Source organism: Rana temporaria, chromosome 11 (assembly GCF_905171775.1).
Source record: "Rana temporaria chromosome 11, aRanTem1.1, whole genome shotgun sequence".
In the NCBI taxonomy this organism is placed as follows: domain Eukaryota; kingdom Metazoa; phylum Chordata; class Amphibia; order Anura; family Ranidae; genus Rana; species Rana temporaria.
In genome coordinates, this window is record NC_053499.1 from 30,534,852 (window position 1) to 30,558,730 (window position 23,879).

Genomic DNA, 23,879 nt, shown 5'->3' on the forward strand with positions numbered 1-23,879 from the left:
GCTGACATCACACAGAGCTGGTCCAGGCTGGGGAAAGACTGCAACAATGAAGTCGGGTTCCACCGACCCAGATCAGAGAGACACACAGTCACCAGCTCTCTGCTTGGGGAGCCCTGAGAACCAAACAAACAAATCGCCAGCATTCGATCACTCAGTTCTCAGTGTTAGAGCCGCTGGGGGACCAATGCTGCTTCCACATAGGCAAGTGATTCTTCAAAAAAATTAAAACAAAGTCCATACCTTAAACTACTTTGGGGAAAAAATAAATAAAAAAGTTACTTGCAATATGAAGAGCCTCTGAGCTATTAAGTCATTAAGAATAGAACCACAGCACAAAAAAAGAAAAACACACACAATAAGAGGTTATGTTCAGATTTTATATCAGGTCGGTTTCAAATATCATAATGTAATTTGGTCTGGCTTTTGTAAAAGTAGAAATTCCCATTATTTCAGGCTTTGTGAAACTGCCAAGAGAGTCAAGCTTTTTATACCAGGCACAAACCAAAGGCCGCATCTTATCAGTTCCAAAAGTAACAGACAGAGGAGCCAGAGCCAGGAGCAGTGTCACAGTGCTGGAGATAGATCACTGATAGAACCCAGTGTCCCATCACACACCTATGGGATGAGGATTACAAAAGTATTGGATATTTTTCCTTAAAGGGTTTACGTATCATAATTTAAAACAAATCTGAGGACAGCTATTACAGACATGGGTGAAACACATTAAAGGCCAACTCTACTAAAAAGGTATATTTCAGTTTCAGATAAGCACTGGTAGGTTAAATCATCTTCTATCACCAAGTGGTAAAAGTTTTCCCCATTCTAATTTTCCTCCCCGCCAACCAGATCCATAACCAAGGCTGATGCCAGGGCATTTGCAAGGAATGTTGGTTATCAAGACCAAACCACTGGAGTTTAAAAAATAAAAAAGTTAGCATATGATTCAACTTGACAGCGACTACAGACAACTGATATATCCGTATTAGGGGTGGAGTTGGCCTTTAAAGTCCAGAGCTGTAGCAATATTCAAGCATGGTTCATAGAAATGGCTAACATGATCAAGCTTCAGAAATACTATGTAGACTGTTCTTCACTTTAGTCAAGTTAATTTTCCAGGTGTTGAGAACGTCATATAATTGCTGCCACTGCTGCTTTCCAAAGGTCCTGTGTGTGCTGGCACTACAAAAGAAAAAAGAAAAGAAACTTACAACACGGGCAAGTTTTGCCTTTGGCAATTCAGACAATGGTATTATGCACAGAGGATTTCTCAGCACAATTCCCATTTTATGAAGTCACTATAGCAAGACGTGTAGCTAATTAGCATTCAGGCCACTGTCACGGTCATTAAGTGAAATGTGCTGGAAAATAGGACACTTTCATTAAATAAGCTAATCACATTCGGTCTGGGCCTTAATAAAATTATGATAAATAGCTGGCATTTAACTACAAGCACATGATGGGAACAATCTAAAATATTAAACATATATTATGAGAAATAATTAAAACACACTAGACTGCAAACTATAGAGGAGAAATGAATACATTACCTTACAACAACTTTTTTCTGCGTCTGGTCAATCTTGCAGTATACCATCTTGGTTTTCACAGCTAACGTATAAAAGAAAGCAAAAATATTTACCCAATGAAAACAAAGCAAAATAATATAATATACCTCATTGTTCACCTTGTCCAAAATAAAACCCTGTTTTGCCATAGCATTCTATCAGATTTCACTTTTCAAGCCCCTAGTGTGGTTTGGGAAAGATTCTACATTGTTGTTAACCACGTCCAGTCCCTTAGGCCATTTACAGTATAAGGTTTAAAGAGGAAGTAACGGCAAAAAAAACAAAACACGTGCACGACAAAGGAATAATGAGCTAGTATGCATAGCATTTTAGTTCATTATGCAATACTCGCCTCCAAATCGGCACCCCTCTAGCCGTCCTCGTACACTGCTCGGGCCATGTATCGAGCATGCGCGTGGGAGCCGCCAGTCACGGCCTCCTTTAGAAATGGCACTATCGCAGTTGCTCAAGTGCGCCTGCACCATTTTTTACGGCGCATGCGCCGTAGACATCGGCGCCCGTGATTTTAGTAAATATCTGGAGGTTTAGAAGATATTTCTTGCACCTACAGATAAGCCTTAATCTAGGCTTACCTGTAGGTTAAAGTGGTTGTAAAGGGTTTATAACCACTAAGTGAATATTCTGGGATAATGGTTGAGGCTACAACCTTAATCCCGGTATCATTTTTAGAGCCGGTAATTAAAAATGATCCAAGCAACTATACAGCCACTGGATCACCTTTACAGGCAGAAGGGGGGCCACCCCTCCCCTTACACCAACTGTAAAAAAAAAAAAAAAATTAAAGCTCCCCCGTTCTTACACACGCAAACCGTCCTGCATGCATACGTAAACGGCGTTCGCATCGCATGTGAGTTATCGCCATGATCATCAGAACAGGGGCAGTAATTGTGTAACTCTAAACTGGTAACCTGTAAAGCAGGGTGAATAAAAATCAATGATTTAACAAAAAAAAACAAAAAAAGATTTTTTTGGGATTTAAATCGGATTTTGATTATTACATTTATTTAAATAAAATTCTTTTGGAGTAAAAATAGATCTAAAAGATAATTTTCTATTTAAGATACATAATTTAGTTTATTCAGCATGAAATAAAGCTTAATTATGTAGCATGAGGCTGTATATGCTGCAATATTTATATTTTTGGTAAACTAATTTAATGAATCCAAGCTCTGCAAGCTGAGATAACAGGCATGGCATTGATGCACTCACAATTTCATAATAACCATAAGATAAAATAAAATTCAGGAATATTCCTTTACCCCATTGTTCTGCAAATCTATGTACAATACAAACTGTATATGATTGAATTGACAGCTTATTATTCTAAATAGGAAAACCTTCATTTTGTTTGCAAATATTAAAGTGGATGTAAACCCAATTTTTTTTATGTCACAATGTAGAGAATAAGCTTTCCTACCATCTGTGCCCAGTCTTGCCACACAGTGTTAATCCAGCTCTGAGCAATCCTCTTTTATTGATCAGTGAAAATTAACAGACTTCCAGATAAAAACCTGTCTAAATAAAAAATCCTTTCCGTCCCCTTTGCTTCGAGTGACAGGGTTTTTACATATCTTGTGCACTAGCTTGGACACATGCACATTCCTGGATGTTTATCATAATATGGGGGGCGATCCACAGTTCATTGTGAGAGGTAATGTATGTCACTCAAAGCCAGGGGACCGAAAGGACTTTCTATTTAGACAGGGTTTTATTTGGAAGTCTGTTAATTTTCACTGATCAATAAAAGAGGATTGCTCAGAGCTGGATTAACTCTGTGTGGCAAGACTGGGCACATATGATAGGAAATCTTATCCTCTACATTGTGACATTAAAAAACATTTTTTTTTAAGATTCTAACTATCAGCAATAATAATTCCTTAAATTTAAAAAGAGCACCTATCATTTCAGATCCATCACGGCAGCGTCTGTTAGCGAGCATCCACTCACCTGCTGCTGCCACGTCCCTCACCTTGTTGTGTCACTGCCGCATCACCAGCCGTCCCATTAAAGTCAATGGAACTGTTGGTGAGTCAACAGCGGGTCAAGGGAGGGGCTGCTGTGGGACAGAGATGACAATTGCTCTTTAAAAATGATGATTTCAAATAGAGTCGATTTAAATGAAATCCACCCGGCTGTAAAGGCTTTTAAAGTGCCGCCTATGGAGCTTTTTTTTTGGAAAACTGCTGCGCAAATATAGCGTTATAAAAATATGCAACACCGACTATTTTATTCTCTAGGGCCTCTGCAAAATAAAAAAAAAAAATATATATATATATAAAATATGTTTGGTGATCCCAAGTAGTTTACTAGCACAGATTATATATGTTTTTTAAAAAAAAAGGAATGTCAGAATTGGTCCAGACTGCAAGTAGTTAATTGGGTTCCCGTCTGATCTTGATGAATGAAGCCCAGTGTAGCTTAGGTTGGCATAAGAAATCACTATTGTGTTGGGTAAGGATTTCCAACTTGCCTTATTTTAGGACAGTCAAGATATTATAGAGAACCTTGCTTACCGATACAATTACACATTAGAACAAATATGACAACAGCCGCAGAATATGCCGAGTTTAGGCACAATGCTACATTACACTTTCAGATGAAAATGAAATGTGTATGAAAATGACTTGCCATCAATGACGAAGGCTTCCACATCGTCTGCCTCAAACTGCAGCTCCTGCTGAAGGGTATCGAAGGAAATTTCCTTGCTCTCCACAGCCATTCCCATGAAGGTTAAAAGTCGCATTTTCTCTGTGTTATGCTCATGTGACAGACCTTAAAAAACAAAACATTAAAAGCTAGATCAATACAAAGTGAAAAAGAAAATAGTACATCACATTCTTTTAACAAATATATTTTAACAAGAAAGGATAAAATCCTTAGGCCTAGTTCACAGTGGCATTGGAAGCAGGCGCCCCTCAAACACCTATGATACTATGGATAGCACACAGCGTTGTTCACATTATCAAAACACCAAGCGTTGACGTCGCTTCCCTTCAAAACTGAAGACTCGTGTCAAGTCTGAAAGGAGTTGAAGCACTTCAACTCTTCCATTCAAGTCTATGGTAACGCGCCGCAACCGTGCTGGCATGCGGTTGTGGCGTGATAGAACATTCATCGGCGTGTGGCGTGGTTTTAACACGCCAAAAACGCATTTCAACCATGCTGCAAATGTGCATAAGGTGTTTGGGAGAACTTTTAATGCTCATTACCGTTTACCAACCTCACCCATTAAACGTTAACGCTAAATACGCGTTTGATAAGTGGCAGTCTATTGAGCATGTGAAGTGTGAACAAGCCCTTAAAGCAGGTTTGTGTATAAAACAATGACATACACTACGGTCTTGGTACAGTTTACAATGCTATGTATCAATAATTAAATGGCCAGTGCTGGCTACAGAAGGAAATTTTTGGCTTGTATCTCTTATACACTCCAGTATGAGATCTACTTGCAGAGTTTATGGCCCTGTGCTTTGTACAATGGTATTTTGATTTGTCTATATACCTTTGATGTTCTGCGTAATAAAAAAACATGTGTAAACTTCAGCAGAAAACCCTCAAAGAAAAATGGTAGCGATATTCTTTTCATTCACCACTTGCCACCTGCACTATAACTGAAAGACTGCTACAGCGTGGGCTTCAATTTTCAGGAGAGCATACATGAACGTCGTTCTGTTCTCGCGCTTCTCCTGGTGTGCGCAGGTGGCACGCTTTGCGATTGCAGAGTCCACGAGATGACAATGACCGCACTCAAAAATATACAGATGGCAGTTATTGTTTTTTTTCCTTCACGCCGAAGGAAAAAGAAAAGCCGTGGTTTCCGTTAGAGAGAACATCGGTCCCCTTAGTGCCCATATGTGCCGCTAATCAGCGCCACATATCAGCGCCCACCAGCGACCACATATCAGCGCCCACCAGCGCCACATATCAGCGCCCACCAGCGCCACATATCAGCGCCCACCAGCGCCACATATCAGCGCCCACCAGCGCCACATATCCGCGCCCACCAGCGCCACATATCCGCGCCCACCAGCGCCACATATCAGCGCCGTCCCATCAGTGAAGGAGAAAAATTACCCGTTTGCAAAATGTTATAACAAAATATGAAAAACTTTTTTTTTTTTTTTTTAATTGTCGGTCTTTGTTTAGCAAACAAAAAAATAAATAACTCCATGGTGATTAAATACCAAAAGAAAGCTCTATTTGTGTGAGAGAAAAAATGGGTACAGTGTAGCATGACTGAGTAATTGTCAAAGTGTGACAGCACTCAAAGCTGAAAATTGGCCTGGGCAGGGAGGGGGTATAAGTGCCCAGTAATCAAGTGGTTAATGAATACAAGGAGTCCTCCGATTGGCTGAGCTGAACATGCAGGCCGATGATGTCACAAGCTTCACCTTGGCCAATGACAAAGCCTTTTATTCTCTGATAAAAGAGAAGGCGTTTGTTCCAGATCACGGACTTATTCCAAATCAGAATGACAGCCCAGAGTTTCCCCCCCTAAATACAAGTCTGTAATGAAAACCTCTATATTTCTAACCTCTTATTTATCCTCCCCGATCATTAGACTGGAGTTCTCCAAACATACTGGAAATAGAACCAAGCTACCTGGGATTTATAGAAAAGTGACAATGGTCATGGAGGGCTTCTGTCTGGCTCACTAGACAAGAAATCATGTGGCTAATGAGGGAATTCCTTTCTTCTAGATACATAAAGATCGTCTTTATAGCATTACAAGACATTTTACTAATTACCGCTGTTAATTACCAGTAATTGCAACAAGAAATCAGAGACCCAATAAAAACAAATGTCATAACTCAAAGCAACAAAATAAAGGTCTATGGTCAACAGACTTCAAAATATAAAAGTCAATTAGCAGAAATTAGCATAATTAACAAAGCATTCTGCTGAACCTGGCACAGCATGAATGGGCTTGGTGAGCACAAAGATATAAAAGGTGCACAAGCCGGGGCGATGTGGATGACAAATTGAGCTTCTCCACTTCCAATTAGTAAATCAAGGAAATCGGCACATTCTTCTCAGAGAAGAAAAGCAAATTAGCTGCCTTCTAAAGAAACTTGCCCATATTATCTGCACACTGCATCCAGGCCATCATGGTGGGAAGTAATAAAGGGGGCATCAGTAAAAGCAGAACGCATCTAATACGTTTTATTTTAAACAATCTCTGGCTAAAAACCTGACACGTTGGCAGCACATTAAAAGAGGAAGCAAACCCCTATGGGCTCTACTTCCTTTCTTGTACCCTGCAAAGTAAAAGCATAATGTGGTAGTATGCATCACATACTAGCACATTATTTGACACTTGCCTGCAAAACGAAGCCCGCGCCATCCCCGCTGCAGGCAGGATCAATCTTCGCCCATCTTCTGGTGTCACGGACTCAGGCTCTGTGACTGGCTGGAGCCGTGTCACGTCACTCCCACGCATGCGCGAGCAGCTGGTCACCGCACACTTGTCTGATGAAACGGTATGGGGGGCAGTTTCTTATTGGCGCATTTACAGCAACCATCTGCTAAACCAGTGATGGCAAACCTTGGCACCCCAGATGTTTTGGAAATACATTTCCCATGATGCTCAACTATACTGCAGAGTGCATGGGCATCATGGGGAATGTAGTGCCAAAACATCTGGGGTGCCAAGGTTTGCCATCACTGTCCTAAACTGTACACATTTAGGAGATAGTTACAGTACCTATATGTAAGCCTTATTCTAGGCTTACCTATAGGTATAACTTGCAAAGGGAGGTTTACAACCTCCAACTTACAGCAGATCTGTGGTTAGGCTATGGACATTCAAGTACTTACTTACAAAGCGCTTGGTAACCCAAAATAAATGATCCTGTTCCCCTAGAGCAGTGATATGCAATTAGCGGATCTCCAGCTGTTGCAAAACTACAAATCCCATCATGCCTCTGCCTCTGGGTGTCATGCTTGTGGCTGTCAGAGTTCTGCTATGCCTCATGGGACTTGTAGTTCTGCAACAGCTGAAGGTCCCCTAATTGCATATCCCTGCCCTAGAGCATTGATGGCGAACCTTGGCACCCCAGGTGTTTTAGAACTACATTTCCCATGATGCTCACCTACACTGCAGAGTGCATGAGCATCCTGGGAAATGTAGTTCCAAAACATCTGCGGTGCCGAGGTTCACTATCACTGCCTTAGAGCATGTTATACATCACAGTGCTTGTGCTGTGCCATTTGGCCACCTGTAACAACTAAAATACCTGGCTGAGCCTGCCTGGCTATGTGCCATTGCTAGAAACTCACTACACCTGGAGCGTCAATTCCCTAGATCAGCCCCCCTCGCTCCTTGCATATCAAAGCCCTCTTCTCTTCTGTGACTGGCCCAGCACACAGGAGCTGTAATAGAAGGCCTGGAAGTGTGAAGAGATCTCCCCTGCAGATACCAATAGAGACCTGACACATTATCAACTCTTCCCGATTCCACCCCAAAATTCCACTCCAGGCAGATATTTAACACACACACAAAAAAAAAAAAAAATAGGATTTTTTGTACTCACCGTAAAATCCTTTTCTCTGAAGTCCATGGACGGACACAGCTCCTTAAATCTTGACAAGTGGGTTATGTTCCCTGTTTACAGGAGAGGACTAGGCAGAAACATGTTAAATAGTTAAATACATGTTACATTAACAGAGTTGAACAGCCCCGCCCAGGGGGCGGTCCCTCCAGACATAACCCTCCTCACTGCAGCTTGCAGCCTCAGTTCGTAACAAGCAGTACAAACCTAAAAAGGAGGGGTGGGAGCTGTGTCCGTCCATGGACTTCAGAGAAAAGGATTTTACGGTGAGTACAAAAAATCCTATTTTCTCTTATCGTCCATGGACGGACACAGCTCCTTAAATCTTGACAAGTGGGACGTCCCCAAGCAGTGTCAAAAAACGAGGGGTGGGAAATTTATCAGTAAAAACAATTTTAACTTCACCCCAAAACAAGCAGAGCTCCTCAACGGAGGAGGTGCAACTTTAAACAGCCGCCGGCAAAAACTAGCGGCTGAAAAAAACATCATAAGATGCACTCACAGCAACCATGTAAATTCTGGAAAAAGCGTGAACGGACGAGCAAATCGCCGCCTCGCACACCTGTGAGACCGACGCATGATGTCGGGAAAAAAAAAAAAAAAAAAACCCAGGAAGCACCAATTGCCCTGGTCGAAAGTGCCGTGACCGGAAAGGGGGGCCCGCCCTTAGGAGCATAGGCCTGTATGACGGCCTGCCCGATCCACCGAGAAATGGTGGTCGACGAGACCGCCAGGCCCTTTTGTGGACCAGACACCGACACAAAAGAGAGTCAGAAGCTCCGAGATGGAGCCGTAGTAGGCTGGTATACCTGCAAAGCGCGTACCACGCCTAAAGTATGAAAGGCCGAAACCTCCTTCGGAAGAAGGGAAGGTCGCGGGCGCACCATCACCTAATCCTTATGGGGGATCAAGCATGGCGGCTTGCAAGACAAGACCGCCAACTCAGAAACCCCTCTAACAGAGGTAAAGGCCACTAAAGGGGCCACCTTCTGAGATAGTGTCAAGAGAAAATCTCTCTGATGTTTCCAAAAGGAAGGTTCCTGAAGAACCGAGAGCACCAGAGTCAAAACTCATGGGGGAAGAGATGGGCCAAGAGGGGAAAGTATATGACAAACCCCTTGCACACAAAAAAAGGGGACCCACCAGGGAACGGGCCGCAAAAAGGCCACTAAAAGAACACAGCCAAGGCTGAAATCTGCCCCCAAACGGTGCTTTAAGCAATTTTTAGATCCAATCCAAGCTTTAAAAACAGCAGGACCCTGGACATTGAAAGTACGCCCGTGGACGTCACTCCATCCCTTCGCACCAAGAGAGGTGCGACGGTAGATCCTCCGGAAGAAGACTACGGTGCCCTGTTGAGATGACCGAGTCAGACAGACCCTGGTCACCTAAAGTCTGGCTTCCAATAACCATGTTAAGCAAGTCAGTGACTGTACAACAGGAGGAAGTATGGGACCTTGAGACAGGAACCTCCTGCCCTGGCAATCGCCAGGGTGCCTCCGCTACCAGGCGCCCGATATCAGCGTACCAAGGACGCCGAGATTAATTTGGAGCGATTAGAATCATCGGGATCTCCTCAGCATCCACTCTGTGGAGCGGCCGAGGAAGCAACTACCATGGAGGAATGGCAAAAAATCACCGATACAGACAACACAGGGCCACCAGCGCGACTGACGCGTCTGTACAAGATCACTAGACCTGGCCACTAACTGACACCCTTGCGGCGGAGACAAGCTGCCAGGAGATCCATGCCATGTGAGGCTCACCTCCTGCAAGGGAGCCGAAACACCCCAAGCACAAAGACCAGTCGCCCTGGTCCAGCATCTGGCGACTCCAGTAGTCTGCCTGCCGGCATACCTGATGGTAGACTGAAGCCACGGCCGTGGCGTTGTCCGGCTGAAACCAGATTGGTCGACCACAAGGAGAAGCATAGCCTGATCGCCTAAAATAGTAGGACAATGAACAGTAGACAGCACCTGGTATTCCCAGGCGGTCTTCCACCAGGCACTAGCCAGGCCCGACCCTGGGTAGCTACCGAGACCAGACACATTCAAGGAGGTGTGGTCATAGGTCCACGCAAGTCCAGCGACTCAGGGCCGACTGGACCCCCCAGTTTTGGGAACCTCCAGGTTCACAACCCGTGAGCTGGCATTCGTCGTAAACACCGACCACTGGAAGGAAGGAACAACTTCCCGGACCGAAGAGTCGGGAATCTCTGTCACCAACTCAGAGAGACTCTGACTAGGTGGCGCACAGGAATCTAATGATTTCAGAGACAAGAGATTTTTACCACCTGGACAGTAGTTCCACTGGAAAACCAGGGTGTGGAACTGGGCATACAGTACCACCTTGAAGGAGGCTACCCACAGACCCTGAACCAGCAGGCGCCCGGAGAGAAGACCGATTGCGTGATGCCAATACCTTCTCCGCAGACTGAAGAGTCTGCAATTTCTCCAGGGGAAGAAGGACCTTTGCCACTGAGGAGTCTGGATCAACACTAGATACTCCAACGCTGAGTCGGAACCTAGCATGCCCATAATTTGAACCCTGGGTCGCACACATGTAGGGCAGGCTTGCTGCCACTGAGCTACACTTTCTGGCCTAAACGTTTAACATCCACCCGAATCTTCGGAGGGTCTGAATGGGAATAACCCATCCACTAGGTCGGAGACAGAAGCTGCTCTCAGAAGAAAGTCGTCAAAGTAGCCAATGAGGCAAAGCCTCGCTGTCCCAACAAAATTCAAATAAGTGCGAGCTCCTAGCTGAAAACCCATGGTGCCGACGCCAGATCAAAAGGGAGGGCCACAGGCTGACAGAGACCCTTCTCTCATCACGAAGCACAGAAAAAAAAACACTGTGACATGTGCAAAACGGGACATGCATGTATGCGTCCCTGATGTCCGAGGACGTCAGGACATCCCCCGGATGAAGCGCAGCTACCACCGAACAAATGGATTCCATGCGGAACTACCCGACGTTCACAAAGGTATTTAGGGCCTGAGGCCCATAGAAAACCCCAAAACTCTCGTCCTGCAGGAAAGGTAAAATTACCTTGCAGCTTAGCAAATCCCACACTGCCCAAGGCAGACCGACGTGCCGGGAGGGGAAGACACAAGGACAGAACTTTGTTCTGTGGATAGGAGGAAACCCTATCTAGTACTCCGAAGAGACCACCTCGCAGACCCACTAGTCGGAGAGCAGGGAGGTTTCACTGAATTGTGAACCTGCAAGCCACCCCTCCCACCTAGAGACAGGGAGGGAAGGCTATATACATTGGCAGGATTTGGGTGCCGGCGTGATCGGCTTATGCACCCAGGGACAGATTAGTCCCCCAGCTGGGCCTTTGACGGCCTGGGAGGGTTGCCCCTAAATAATACACACACATAGTGTGTATGTATATTATGTAGGTGTATGCACACATGTCTTTGGAGGAAACCGGAGTACCCGGAGGAAACCCACACAGACACAGGGAGCGACAATGCAAGCTCCAGGCAGATTGGCGTCAGTGTGCAGATTGGCGTCAGTGTGCAGATTCGAACCAATGACTCTTTTGCTGCCAAGTAATGGAGTTAAGCACTACACCACCGTGTGCATAAAACCATTCTGAAACAGACGCCCTGGATAACAAGGGCGCAGCATTCAATGAAGCATCACAGACCTATATGAGGCCCTGGACCAGCTGGTCCGCTAGGCTAATAACCTCAGGAGAGAGTCGGTGCTCCTCCACTGTCTGGTGCAAAATGCTCACTCTGTGAGTTGTATACAGCACTAGGGGTCAGGACTACTCCAAGATGGCCGCCGAGCGTTCAGAACGCGGCCACAGGAAAAAGGCCAGCACAATGTAAGCTGCGCCATAGCGTGGCTACGACAAAATGGGCGCCAATGGGAGTTTTCAATGTAATTGAAAAATCTCCCAAAAAATAGCGCCAGCGACCACTGAGACCCCAGTGTAGTGGCCACAATAGGCCGCAAGCCAGACCCCAGCATGGTAAACATGGAACGGGTCAGTACTTCGGATCTTCTATCAGTCAGATCCATACAAGTAGGGGTTCCTTTTTTTTTTAACTAGGTACCTGGTCCATGGCTCCATAACAGAGCATTCCCCAGGGGATAACGGGGGAAGGGGGCACTCTTTTACCGCCCGCCCGCAGTCCACCCCCACCCTGGCACAAACTGTGTCCAGGACTAACAATAAAAACTCTGTGGGAATCACAGGTGCTAACACCTGCTGCCACCACCAGCATGTGGGGAAGGACCCAGATACTGACTCCAATATTTACATATAGTGTGTATTATAATATGCACACCTGTCCATACAAATAGACAAAAGCTCCTAGAGCCCTATTCAGGGCCTCTCACCCACTTGCTGCGCTGACCAGGGGTAACCAGGGGACTCCCTCAGGAGGAGACTGCACAGCGCTGCCTGTGAGGAAAAGAACCGTGAGGTAACTTCTGCAGGGACCTGTGTTTAAACAGGAAAAGCCTCCTAGGGCTTTTTTATTTAAGGATAAGACACAGATACAGCATAAAAAGCAAAACCATTACAGGTGTCACCAATCAGTCAGCGTCTGCTGAAGTATAATCATAAACATCTGTGCTCACCACAGGGCTTTTTACCTCACAGGAAAGCCCAATACAAAAAAGAAAAAACACAGGCCAGATAACAGTCCCCTCAGGAAGGCCCCCTCCCCCCTGACAGCGGCAATGTTAGCAATGCAGCAAGGGAAAGGAGCAGGGAAGTAAGGGGAAGGGACCCCCGAACCCCAGGAATGCCCAGCTGTACCAACCCACCGAAGCAGGAGGGACTGTACTTACCCGTCCGAGCGAGGACTCGCTGACGCATTCCTGACAGACCTACAACCGCAATGGAGGTAGCTGTCGGCCCGGTCCACTGTGATTGAGACAACACCACAGCTCAGTCATATGTGGACCTCGGAGCAAAGCTCACCGGCCACCTCAGGAGTCATGAGGTATGGCGTGGCAGACCAAGCCTCTTTGCAAAGGTGTGCCCACGCTTGCTGGTCGGACTGAGTAGACTACAAGGATCTATAATATCCAGCCTGTCTCTCAGCCAACAGTTGAAAGAAGATTCTTCAAGAAAAAGTAAAGTAAAATAAAATAAAATTTCTCCTCAGGGCGCTGGGCCCAAAGGGAGCCATACGTCCTTCTCCTTTGCTAGGCAGAACGAAACTGAGGCTGCAAGCTGCAGTGAGGAGGGTTATGTCTGGAGGGACCGCCCCCTGGGCGGGGCTGTTCAACTCTGTTAATGTAACATGTATTTAACTATTTAACATGTTTCTGCCTAGTCCTCTCCTGTAAACAGGGAACATAACCCACTTGTCAAGATTTAAGGAGCTGTGTCCGTCCATGGACGATAAGAGAAAGTAGTATAACACCTGCCTTTGACTTGGTACTAGCCATCCCCTTGTACACAAGCAATCAGAGAAAAGGGCAAGCCAATCAGGTGTCCTGCATAAGTTAAAAAGTAACATGCTGACAGGAGATGAGAGCAGAGAGATGATCTCATCAGTCTGTTGCTCTTTCACCGTCTAGTGGCAGTGAGGTGACCTAGATCAGTGGTCATCAACCCTGTCCTCAGGGCCCACTAAGGGCCCTTTCACACGGGGCAGATCAGTAATGATCTGCTCCGTGTGTCCGCAAAGCTCAGCGGGGATCCTCCGTAAAATCCCCGCTGAGCTGGCAGGGCGGTCCCCGCACACTGTGCAGGGACCGCCCTGTCTTTCCTCCGCTCTCCCCTATGGGGATCGGACGAACACGGACCGTATGTCCGTGTCCATCCGATCCGGCAGACGGAAGAAAAATAGGATTTCTTCCGTCTGCAAATGCGGATCTTTGCGGAGGCGGACAAATTCCGGGTGTCAGCGGATGTTCATCTGCCGACACCCGTTATAACATAGGGACCCATGTATGTTCCGTTTTCATCTGCAACGGACGGATGAAAATGCGGACATACGGTCCGTACGTGTAAAAGGGCCCTTACAGGCCAGGTTTGCAAGATAACTGAAATACATCACAGGTGATATCATTTGCTGCTCGGTGATTGCAGTATTCTAGTGTCCATCTCCCCAAAGGTAATACATAAAACCTGGCCTGTTAGTGGGCCCTGAGGACAGGGTTGATGACCACTGACCTAGATGAAGCAAAGAAAGCTGTGTAAATTTCAGGTCTGGACGGACAGAACTACACAATTCTTTGGCTGGTAAAAAGAGTGCGACATTTATTTCACTATTTGACTGGAGTATGGCTTTAATGGCGACAGTATCGTCTCCACTTCTTAAAGTTGGGCACAAAAAAATACTGGAAAGCCTTTTCTCCCTTGATAACTCTCGTCCATATCAGTTGTCGGAACCTCCGTACATAATTTCTGAAATGCATCATTTAACACGGCTGGCATTGTGTCTGACCCCCGGCCAAATAAAGAAAAAAAATGGCAGGAAAAAAAAAAAAAAAAAAAAAAAAAAAAAAAATTGATATGGGAAATGTAATTGTAATGCATGCAATAGCTTATGGACTTGTGCTCCTTTGAAACAGTCAATTACACATGAATGGGGGAGTGTCGCGGTGTTAATGACTACTCCCCATTCCCTGGGTGTGTAAATAAAAGAGCTGCTGACATTAACATTCCATCACACAGACGCTGCATGCTATGAAACAAATTAACAGCCGCCACATTGGACTGCCAGCTTTATAGGTTCACGGTCTGCAGTGTTTTTCTGTTTTGCCTTCCTATCTGCTGACATTTTATTTAATCCCCCACGCCATATGACGAGTGTGGAGGGACCTCTACCATCCCACCATTAGGAGGGCCGCCAAAATCAACTCCTTAGTGAGGATTTTTTATAAAACCACCTTGTCATCATGCCTTGAGCCCGCTGCTTTCTGGGAGGAATTGTTGTAGGAGGTTGAATTTTTTATTATCAGGGGGTCTTCAGCACAAGCAACAAATTAAAACCACCAGGACAGGTGTGAAGAGAGGGCAGCACCTTATCCGCAGCCCTCCAACACAAAGCGGTGCACATTATTTACACCCATCCACACAGACTGAAGTTCACGTCTTGAATCTGACTCCAAATCTCTTTATAAAAAGCTTATAATCCACCAAAATGGATCCATGCTTAACCACTTCTGTACAGCAACATATCTGTACATCGCTGGACTTTGTGGTTATACTGGGGTGATGCCAGCAGCTGTAGGCATCACCCCTGTAGTTTTTAGAGCCAGTGGTTGGATCTCTTGTAATAGCAAGTGGCGTAGCTAACTAGCCGCTCGATTGCTATTGCAAGCAGCAGGACGGGACAGCCCACAGCTTTATCGGGGCTCTCCCTCGTCTCACCGGGAGCTCTGAGCAATCAGTCAGCGTATCCGCCAGCAAACAAAGCCAGGATCAACTTCAAATTGGCTGTTCGGAATAAACTGGAAGCGATGACATGACGTCACTTCCAGTTTGTTTTGTAATCAGTATTTTTTTTTTTAAATCAAAAAGCACAGTGTTTTTAGGCTGGATTCACACTTGTGCAGTGCGAATTCCAGCTCTGTTATCTGTGCAAAGAGATCAGAGAGCTGTTCAGCAGATCATCTCCGTTTTAGCTGTGAATTTGGAGACCTGGGAGGGGGACAAGTGCATCGAGGAGAATGAGAGAAATCCTGATGAGAAATAAACACATCCGCGAATCAGATGCGTGCCCATAGAAGATAATGGGCCTGAATTCGCACCTGAGCTGCACCGCAATGCCTAGAAAAAAAAACGCACTCATTTTTGGGCAATGCGCAGTGCGAATGCATCGCACATATGTGAACATTAAAATCAATGTATTTTATAATGTTATGCGAATTGGATGCAGTTTAAGCCGCACGCAATTCGCATAGGTGTGAACCCGGCCTTAAATGTCCAAGTGCAGAGGAGGGATTTGGGGCCTTATAGACCCCAGATCTCTCCGTAAAGAGTACCAGTCACATGCCTATTGCTGTCACGCGGATGTTTACATTCCTTGTGACAGCAAAAAAAGTGATAAAAAAAGTAAAGCAACAGTGTAAAAAAAAATGTTTTAACTAAAAGATGCCCCGGATCTCTCGCACAAAGGCAAACGCACACAGCAATCGTTACACATTTAAGGTATCACCGCAAACGTCCTATCATGGGCAGTAAATTCTAGCACCAGACCTCCTCTGTAAATCCAACATGGTAACCTATAAAGGCTTTAATGGTTGAATCATTTTTATTCAGAGAATGCATAGAATTTTACAAAATGCATAGTAGGCATAGGTTAAAATTAGTGCTGTCAAACGATTAAAATTTTTAATCGCGATTAATCGCATTAATGTCATAGTTAACTCACGATTAATCTATCTAATTTATGACGAATTTCCCCACAAATATCGCACAATTCTGCAAGTGATTATAATTTATGATCGCTGTTTTCTAGCTGATCTAAAACCATTTTTGACATAAAGGGACACTTTTGGACAATCTACAGTTTTCAGGAAGAAAGAATAGTTTTTATTTTATAAAAGTACATGTAGGACACTGGGCAGACCACTAGGGACAAGGGGGGTGTGTATTTTTTACATACAGTACTGTAATCTATAAGATTACAGTATACTGTGTGTATTGTGTTTGTTTACTTTTTTGAATTTAGCGCCGTTCTCTGCTCCCGTGCGTCGTAACGTCGCAGGGAACGGAGATCGGCGGCACACAGACACTGTGAATCGAGCGAGGAGGACCCGCCAAGCGAGGAGGACCCGCCAAGCGAGGAGGACCCGCTCGATCACACAGCGGGGTGGCATCGCTGGATCCAGGGACAAGGTGAGTAACTTGCCTGTGAATCCAGCGAGAAGGTAAGCCGCGCCGCGCCGCTGCACACTCTGCACGTCCACCCCGAGCGCTCCCGCGTTAATCGCGCGATAAAAATATTGACGGCGTTAACATGGGTTTGCGTTAACGCCGTTAATATCGCGTTTAACGCACAGCCCTAGTTAAAATAATAACAAACAGAATAAATTTGGGAAATGCATCAGGTCAGAATAATGCAAAGAAAAAAATAAAAGAAATAGAAATGATTTTGCAATGTATAACAATGAGAAAAATCCATAGAATGCCAAAGACACAATATAAAAAGACACAAAGTTCAAGCCGAGTTATGTGATCACAACAGTCTGTAAAGGTTTTTAAAGCGACGCCTATGGGTAGTAAAATTTACATTGTTTGTCGCCATTGCACAGCGTGCAAAATTTTAAAGCATGACACGTTTGGTATCCATTTACTCAGGGTAACATCTTTTTACAAAAAAATTGTGTTATGTTTTTTGCATTAAAATTCAAAAGTATATTTTTTTCAAAAAAATAAAAAAAATGCTAGGGCCGCTGCTAAAAAATATACAGGCAGTCCCCGAGATACAAACGACCTCAAATGCCAGGACACACTGGTCCTAGATACCTCCAAACACATCCCACACTGCAGTACTACATGTACTGTATAGCCAGAAGAGACCACGATAACATCCATGCACAGGCAGAAGTTACACTTACGAATAGTGTTGCGACTTCCGAACAAACCTAGTCCTTATTGTGTTCGTAACTCGGGGACTGCCTGTATAATGTTTGGGGGATCCAATATTCTAGCACAAAATACTGATGGTTACATGTGAACAAAAAGTGACAGAAAAGGCCCAGACTGGAAGGGGTTAAAGCTTACCAGAACAAAGTGCATGAACAATGCTAAAATAATGTTAGAGAGGGGTCAGAGCCATCAGTGATAGAATGTCATCTGAACACCATAAGGCCCCTTTCACACAGGGCACGTCCATTTTGACGGACTCCGCTTGCTCTACGGAGATCGATCCGTTAATCTCAGCTGAGCAGGTGGATGACAGGTCCGCCTCTAGTCACTGTGCAGAGATGGACCTGTCAGAGTCCTGCTCTCCTCTATGGCAGATCGGATGAAAACGGACCCGCCTGTGCGTTTTCATCCAATCCACCAGACGGATGGCAAATAGGCTTTCCATCCATCTGGATTTGGCGGACAGGATCGGATAGTGGTGGATGTCAGTGGACATGTCACAGGTGACATCCGTCACTCCATAAAAAGTGAATGGAGCGTCCAATCAGGTCTGCCTGAAAAACGGACAGGCGGACCTGATGAGACAACATGTGTGAAAGGGGCCTAGTTCAATAATAAAAATAAATAAATAAAAAAAAGTTGTTTATTGTACTGGGTAGTCACACTACAGTGTAACATTTTTTTTGAATGCATGTTTAACTGCCAAACATTGTATTTAAACAAAACCCGACCAATGGAAAAAGGTCCCTCAAACGCCATGATATCATCAGGAGATCAATCCGTTTTATTCTTGCAGTATGGGAAAAGCCCCACTACAAGGGCGTTTATCATATTCCTGGACTTCACCTTTAATTTTATGCAGAATGATCAAATCTGAAATGTAATTTTACCATTGCCAGCGTTATAAAGATATCATTACTTACCCAATGAATCAATGAAATCCTTGTTATTCTGGTAAAATCTGGTGTATGAAGACAGCTTGCCACTCACAAATATTGTCAGAAGCTAAAGACAATAATATGGAAAAACAAACCGTTATTTCCCAATAATGAAATACAAAATGACACAATAGGCTGCCCAAGTATAGTATTGTGTTCGGTCACCACTGTGCAGAGCAGACCAACGGTGAGATGGGCGACAATAAAGAACATCCTCTGCGCCACTTTAAAGTGATTGTAATGTCTTGTGTAAAAAAACAAAACAATAAATAAAAAAAATGTTCTGCCTTTACAACTCCTTTAAGAGTCAGTGCTGATATGAGTTTCTCTTCAGAAAAGCGTCTCTCCCCATACAAGTCTATAGGAACACAAAAGCAGGTCAACTGCACATACAATGAACTCTCAATGTCTCAGGAGCATCTCAAACTGATGTCAAGCATGCTGTATTGGACTAAGGCCCCTTTCACATTGGACCTGTAGCCGCGGTGGCGGTATATCGCCGCTAAAAATAGCAGCGCTATACTGCCGAGATTGCCGCGGGACTCGGCCGCTAGCGGTGCGGTATTAACCCCCCGCTAGCGGGCGATAAAGGGTTAATACCGCCCGCAATGCGCCTCTATAGAGGCGTATTGCCGCGGTTTTCCATTGTTTTCAATGGGAAGGAGCGGTATACATGCCGCTCCTCTCGCCGCTCCAAAGATGCTGCTGACAGGAGATTTTTTTGTCTCCCGCCAGCGCATCGCCTCAGTGTGAAAGCCCTCGGGCTTTCACATGGAGTCTGCAGTGAAGGAGTTTTTCAAGGCGGGATAGCAGCGCTATTTTTAGCGCTGTACCGCCTGAAAAACTCCTCAATGTGAAAGGTGCCTAAAGGAGGCCATAAATCAAGAGGTACACTACCATAAAAATGTTTTAATGTACACAATTAATTTAAAGCTTAGAGTTGCTTAAGAGACCAAAAGCAAGGAGAATCAGTTCAACTCCAAAGTACTACTGTTGGCCTCATTTATGCCAAGGAGAATGAGCTCTACTCCACGGCCCAGCGGAGGGTCTTCTCACTCACACTTCTCGAGAGATTAATCCTCATGTGCACTACATGCTCTCCAAGTTATAACCCATAGCTCATGGCCACAGCGGAGAACTGATTTGATGACCGGTGACACAAGAGATACACAATTCATGCTTTTGTGTCTATAAAACGATGACCCAATCCGATAATCATACATTTATGCAATACATATTTTCAAGAAAGAAAAGAAAAAAAAAAAAAAATTACAATTGAATTTTAGTGCAAACACATTGATATACCATTTTTTTGATAACATATAAAAGAATGAGGTTGCATTAAGTAAATAAAAACAAAACATGTCAAACCTTAAAAATGCATGGGCCTAGGAAATAGAAAAAACTACAGTTCTCAAAGGCAATGCTATAAAAGCCTTTACAGGTGATCACTTTATAGTTGGCCCTAGAATTATAGGCTCTGTTCACACCTAAACCGGTGGCGGACCGAACAGGAATGCCGTGGCTCTCCATTTCAGGGACAAATCTGGGCCGAATTTTTTCCTGAATTCATCCCTGAAACTGAGCCAAAGAATCACAGCGTTTCTGTACAGTGCGCTCTGTGGCCGCCCCGGAGATATGTGAACTGGGTCCACAGAGAGACGGTCACATTCTCCTGCTTTGCACTTTGGATGAGGAGAAACCCGCATCCAATTTGCATAGGTGTGAATACAGCCTGACAGTTTACATTTATGTGCATGCTCTATGGCGAGCGTCAACACTGAGGTACATACGAAGAGGATGGGGGTGCTTTTACAATTCATTTTTTTTAAAACAGACTTTATTGCCATCATAAGAAAGCCAACTAGGCGGCAGGCCCTCTTTATGAAGACATCAGGAGTTTTATTCTTCCATTGCATGTTTAAAACCTTGTAAAAAGTGATCACTTACCTGAAAAGCCCTTTAGCGACTTGAAAAATAAATACAGAGCTCAGGGCTGCGGCCGAGTTTGTTTTCACCCCTTAAATACCAGAACGCTTACAAACATGTCTTGGCAGACAAGGGGTTAATGTGCAGAAAAGAACAATAAGATCGCGCATAATCCCCATGAATTTATATTAGGAAGCAGACAGAATGCTCAATGTGCATGTTGAGGACCATTTTTCCCACAAGTGATACAGCATTTTAGGTAGATGCACACCAACCAATATTTTGGCCACATTATTATTGCCTTTACATAAAATACTTACATCATGAATAAGTTCTCCTTCCAAAAACTTAACAGGCTTTAAGGCAAGGAGGTGATCAAGCAAGAATGCTTTGGGGTCCTTCAGCGCTCTCACAATGCATCTACAACAGAACATGTCCAATTAGCACAACATATATTGTTAAACACAATGAGTCATATATATATATATATATATATATATACACACACATACACACACACACACACACACACATACACACATATACATATATACACATACATACAATATATATATATATATATATATATATATATATATATATATATATATATATATATATATATATATATATATATATATATATATATATATATATATATATATATATATATATATATATACACACACATATACACACACACACAAACAAAAAAAAATATAAATCAGTAGTCATATGCTTAAAGTAGAGGTAAACCCTAACTGGATAAAACGTAGTTTGCAAGAGCCAGGCTTCTCATCTTTTACAGCAACTACCTGCCAACATGTATTTGATCCAGCAGCAGCTACAGGTCTCGATTGGGACAAATATCCCAATAGTGACCACTGAGGCCCATGCCTCAGGAGCCAAGGACAAAGCCTTGACATCCCGTAACAGAAAAAGAAAAAAAGAAAAAGAAAAAAATTGTCTATTTTAATGAATGATGGATATAAAGACTTACGACGCTTAAAATCCAAACATAAAATGGTATGATATTTTGGTGAATGGGCTTAAATTAAAGACTGTGCAGCAGCCTAGTTTTGGAGGAGGATTTTTGTTTTACCAAAAATATGGGGTTTTTTTTGCACATATTTATTATAGCAAAAACATTTTTTTTTAGAAATGGTCTGTCTTTTTTGTTAATGGCGCAAAAGATAAAAACCCCAGAGTTTATCAAAAACCACCAAAAGAAAGCTCGATTTGTGGTGGGTGGTGGTGGGGGACACAAATTTGTGTATGACGTCTCATGACCGGCAGTTGTATAATATAATCACAGTAAGCAAGCTTATGGGCATGGTACTGGATGGATTGGAGCAGGGGTCCTCAAACTACGGCCCTCCAGCTGCTCCAGAACTACACATCCCATGAGGCATTGTAAATCTGACATTCACAGACATGACTGAGCATGATGGGAATAGTTCCTGAATAGCTGGAGGGCCGTAGTTTGAAGACTCATGGATTGGAGGATGCTTAAGTAAAGCTGGCTACACATTGCACAATTTTTTTCCATTAGGGTCAGTTCACACCACACCGCAGGGTGCTTGTCTGCATAAAAAACCCCTGGAAAGGTTATATGGATCACAATGGCATAGTTTACACCAGTAGTCAGTTCCAGGACTTTCCAGTTCCAAAAAAAACAAAACACATAGAACATGTTGAATTGTTCCTGCACTGGGCTGTACTTAAATGCAGTAAAACACAGCAAAAACACACCAGAATGCATCAAAGCACCAGACCCCAGTACAGTAAAAAAAACAAGGCTTTTGAATGCTTCCGGAAACACTTGCAAAAATGCATCCGTAATGGATCTGTAGTGCGTTTTTTGTGATGTGAACCAGCCCTTAGTTACCAAAGCCATATATAAAGGTCAAACCTAAACACTTAAATGGTATTCAATCAGGTAGACCCTTGCACTACATAGTTGAAGGTAAATCTAAAAGGAAAGTGAACAAAGAAAATTATATAAAAACAGCTTATGAATTCCCATATGGGATGAGATTTCCCCCTCCCTTAGCAGCTGCTGCCAGTCCCTTACACAAATACAAAGCTGTAATATCTGCAGAGCGTAGATCACGATTCCATAAAGTAGGGCTGCAACTAACGATTATTTTCATAATCGATTAGTTGGCCGATTATTGTTTCGATTAATCGGATAATAACCTTAAAAAAAAAAAAATTTGCTTAAAAGGGGAACCAATGAGACATATGTTATCATATATGTATAATCTAATTAACGAAGCAAATGCACCCCAAGAATTAGTCTTCATACAGGCGTGGGAGAGGGATCTGGATATAAAGTTTTCAGAGACACAGAAAAATAAGATCTTTTCATTTACACACAAAGCGTCAATAGCATCTAGGTATCAGGAGGGAGGATATAAAGTACTGACTAGGTGGTACAGAACACCAATGATATTAAATCGGATCTTCCCGAATACATCAAAAATTTGCTGGAGATGCCAGAAAGAGGAGGGCACCATGATGCACATGTTTTGGAGCTGTCAAAAACTAAAAGAGTTTTGGAATATGGTCTCGGATATCATTCGGGAAATCACCGGGGTGAATCTGGGAGACAGACCGGCAGCATATCTATTATTTGATATCCCAATGTCTCTGGAGAAATAGAAGCAATCTTTGCTAAGACATCTGTTAACAGCCGCGAAGGCCTGTATACCAATACTATGGAAGAGTACAGCTCCTCCAACAAGGTCACAATGGTTTAGCACAGGGATATGCAATTAGCGGACCTCCAGCTGTTGCAGAACTACAAGTCCCATGAGGCAAAGCAAGACTCTGACAGCCACAAGCATGACACCCAAAGGCAGAAGCATGATGGGACTTGTAGTTTTGCAACAGCTGGAGGTCCGCTAATTGCATATCCCTGGTTTAGCAGAATAAATGAGATTCAGTTGATGGAAAATCTCACAATGGGACTTCGAGAGCGAGAGGAGGAATACTGGAGGATTTGGACTCCATATATCGAGTACAGAGATCGGAATCCATAGAGAGAGAGAGAGAGAGAGAGATCGGAATCCATAGAGAGAGAGAGAGAGAGAGAGATCGGAATCCATAGAGAGAGAGAGAGAGAGAGAGAGATCGGAATCCATAGAGAGAGAGAGAGAGAGAGAGATCGGAATCCATAGAGAGAGAGAGAGGAATCGAGAGAGAGAGAGGAATCGAGAGAGAGAGAGAGGAATCGAGAGAGAGAGAGAGAGGAATCGAGAGAGAGAGAGAGAGAGAGAGAGAGAGATGTTTTTTT

General features: G+C 43.9%; 1 protein-coding gene across 1 annotated transcript in view; it reads right to left on the reverse strand.

The window, feature by feature from the left end:
* Positions 1–356: 356 nt before the first annotated feature.
* Positions 357–23,879, reverse strand: part of EIF3M (eukaryotic translation initiation factor 3 subunit M) — a 39,669-nt gene continuing 16,146 nt past the window's right edge. Inside the window, exons 7-11 of the mRNA XM_040328307.1 lie at positions 20,902–21,001; positions 18,638–18,719; positions 4,215–4,358; positions 1,548–1,608; positions 357–1,179 (exon numbers count right to left, since the gene is read on the reverse strand). Of these exons, the coding sequence (XP_040184241.1) occupies positions 1,059–1,179; positions 1,548–1,608; positions 4,215–4,358; positions 18,638–18,719; positions 20,902–21,001 (508 nt within the window). The 3' untranslated portion in view covers positions 357–1,058. The remainder of the gene's footprint in view (positions 1,180–1,547; positions 1,609–4,214; positions 4,359–18,637; positions 18,720–20,901; positions 21,002–23,879) is intronic.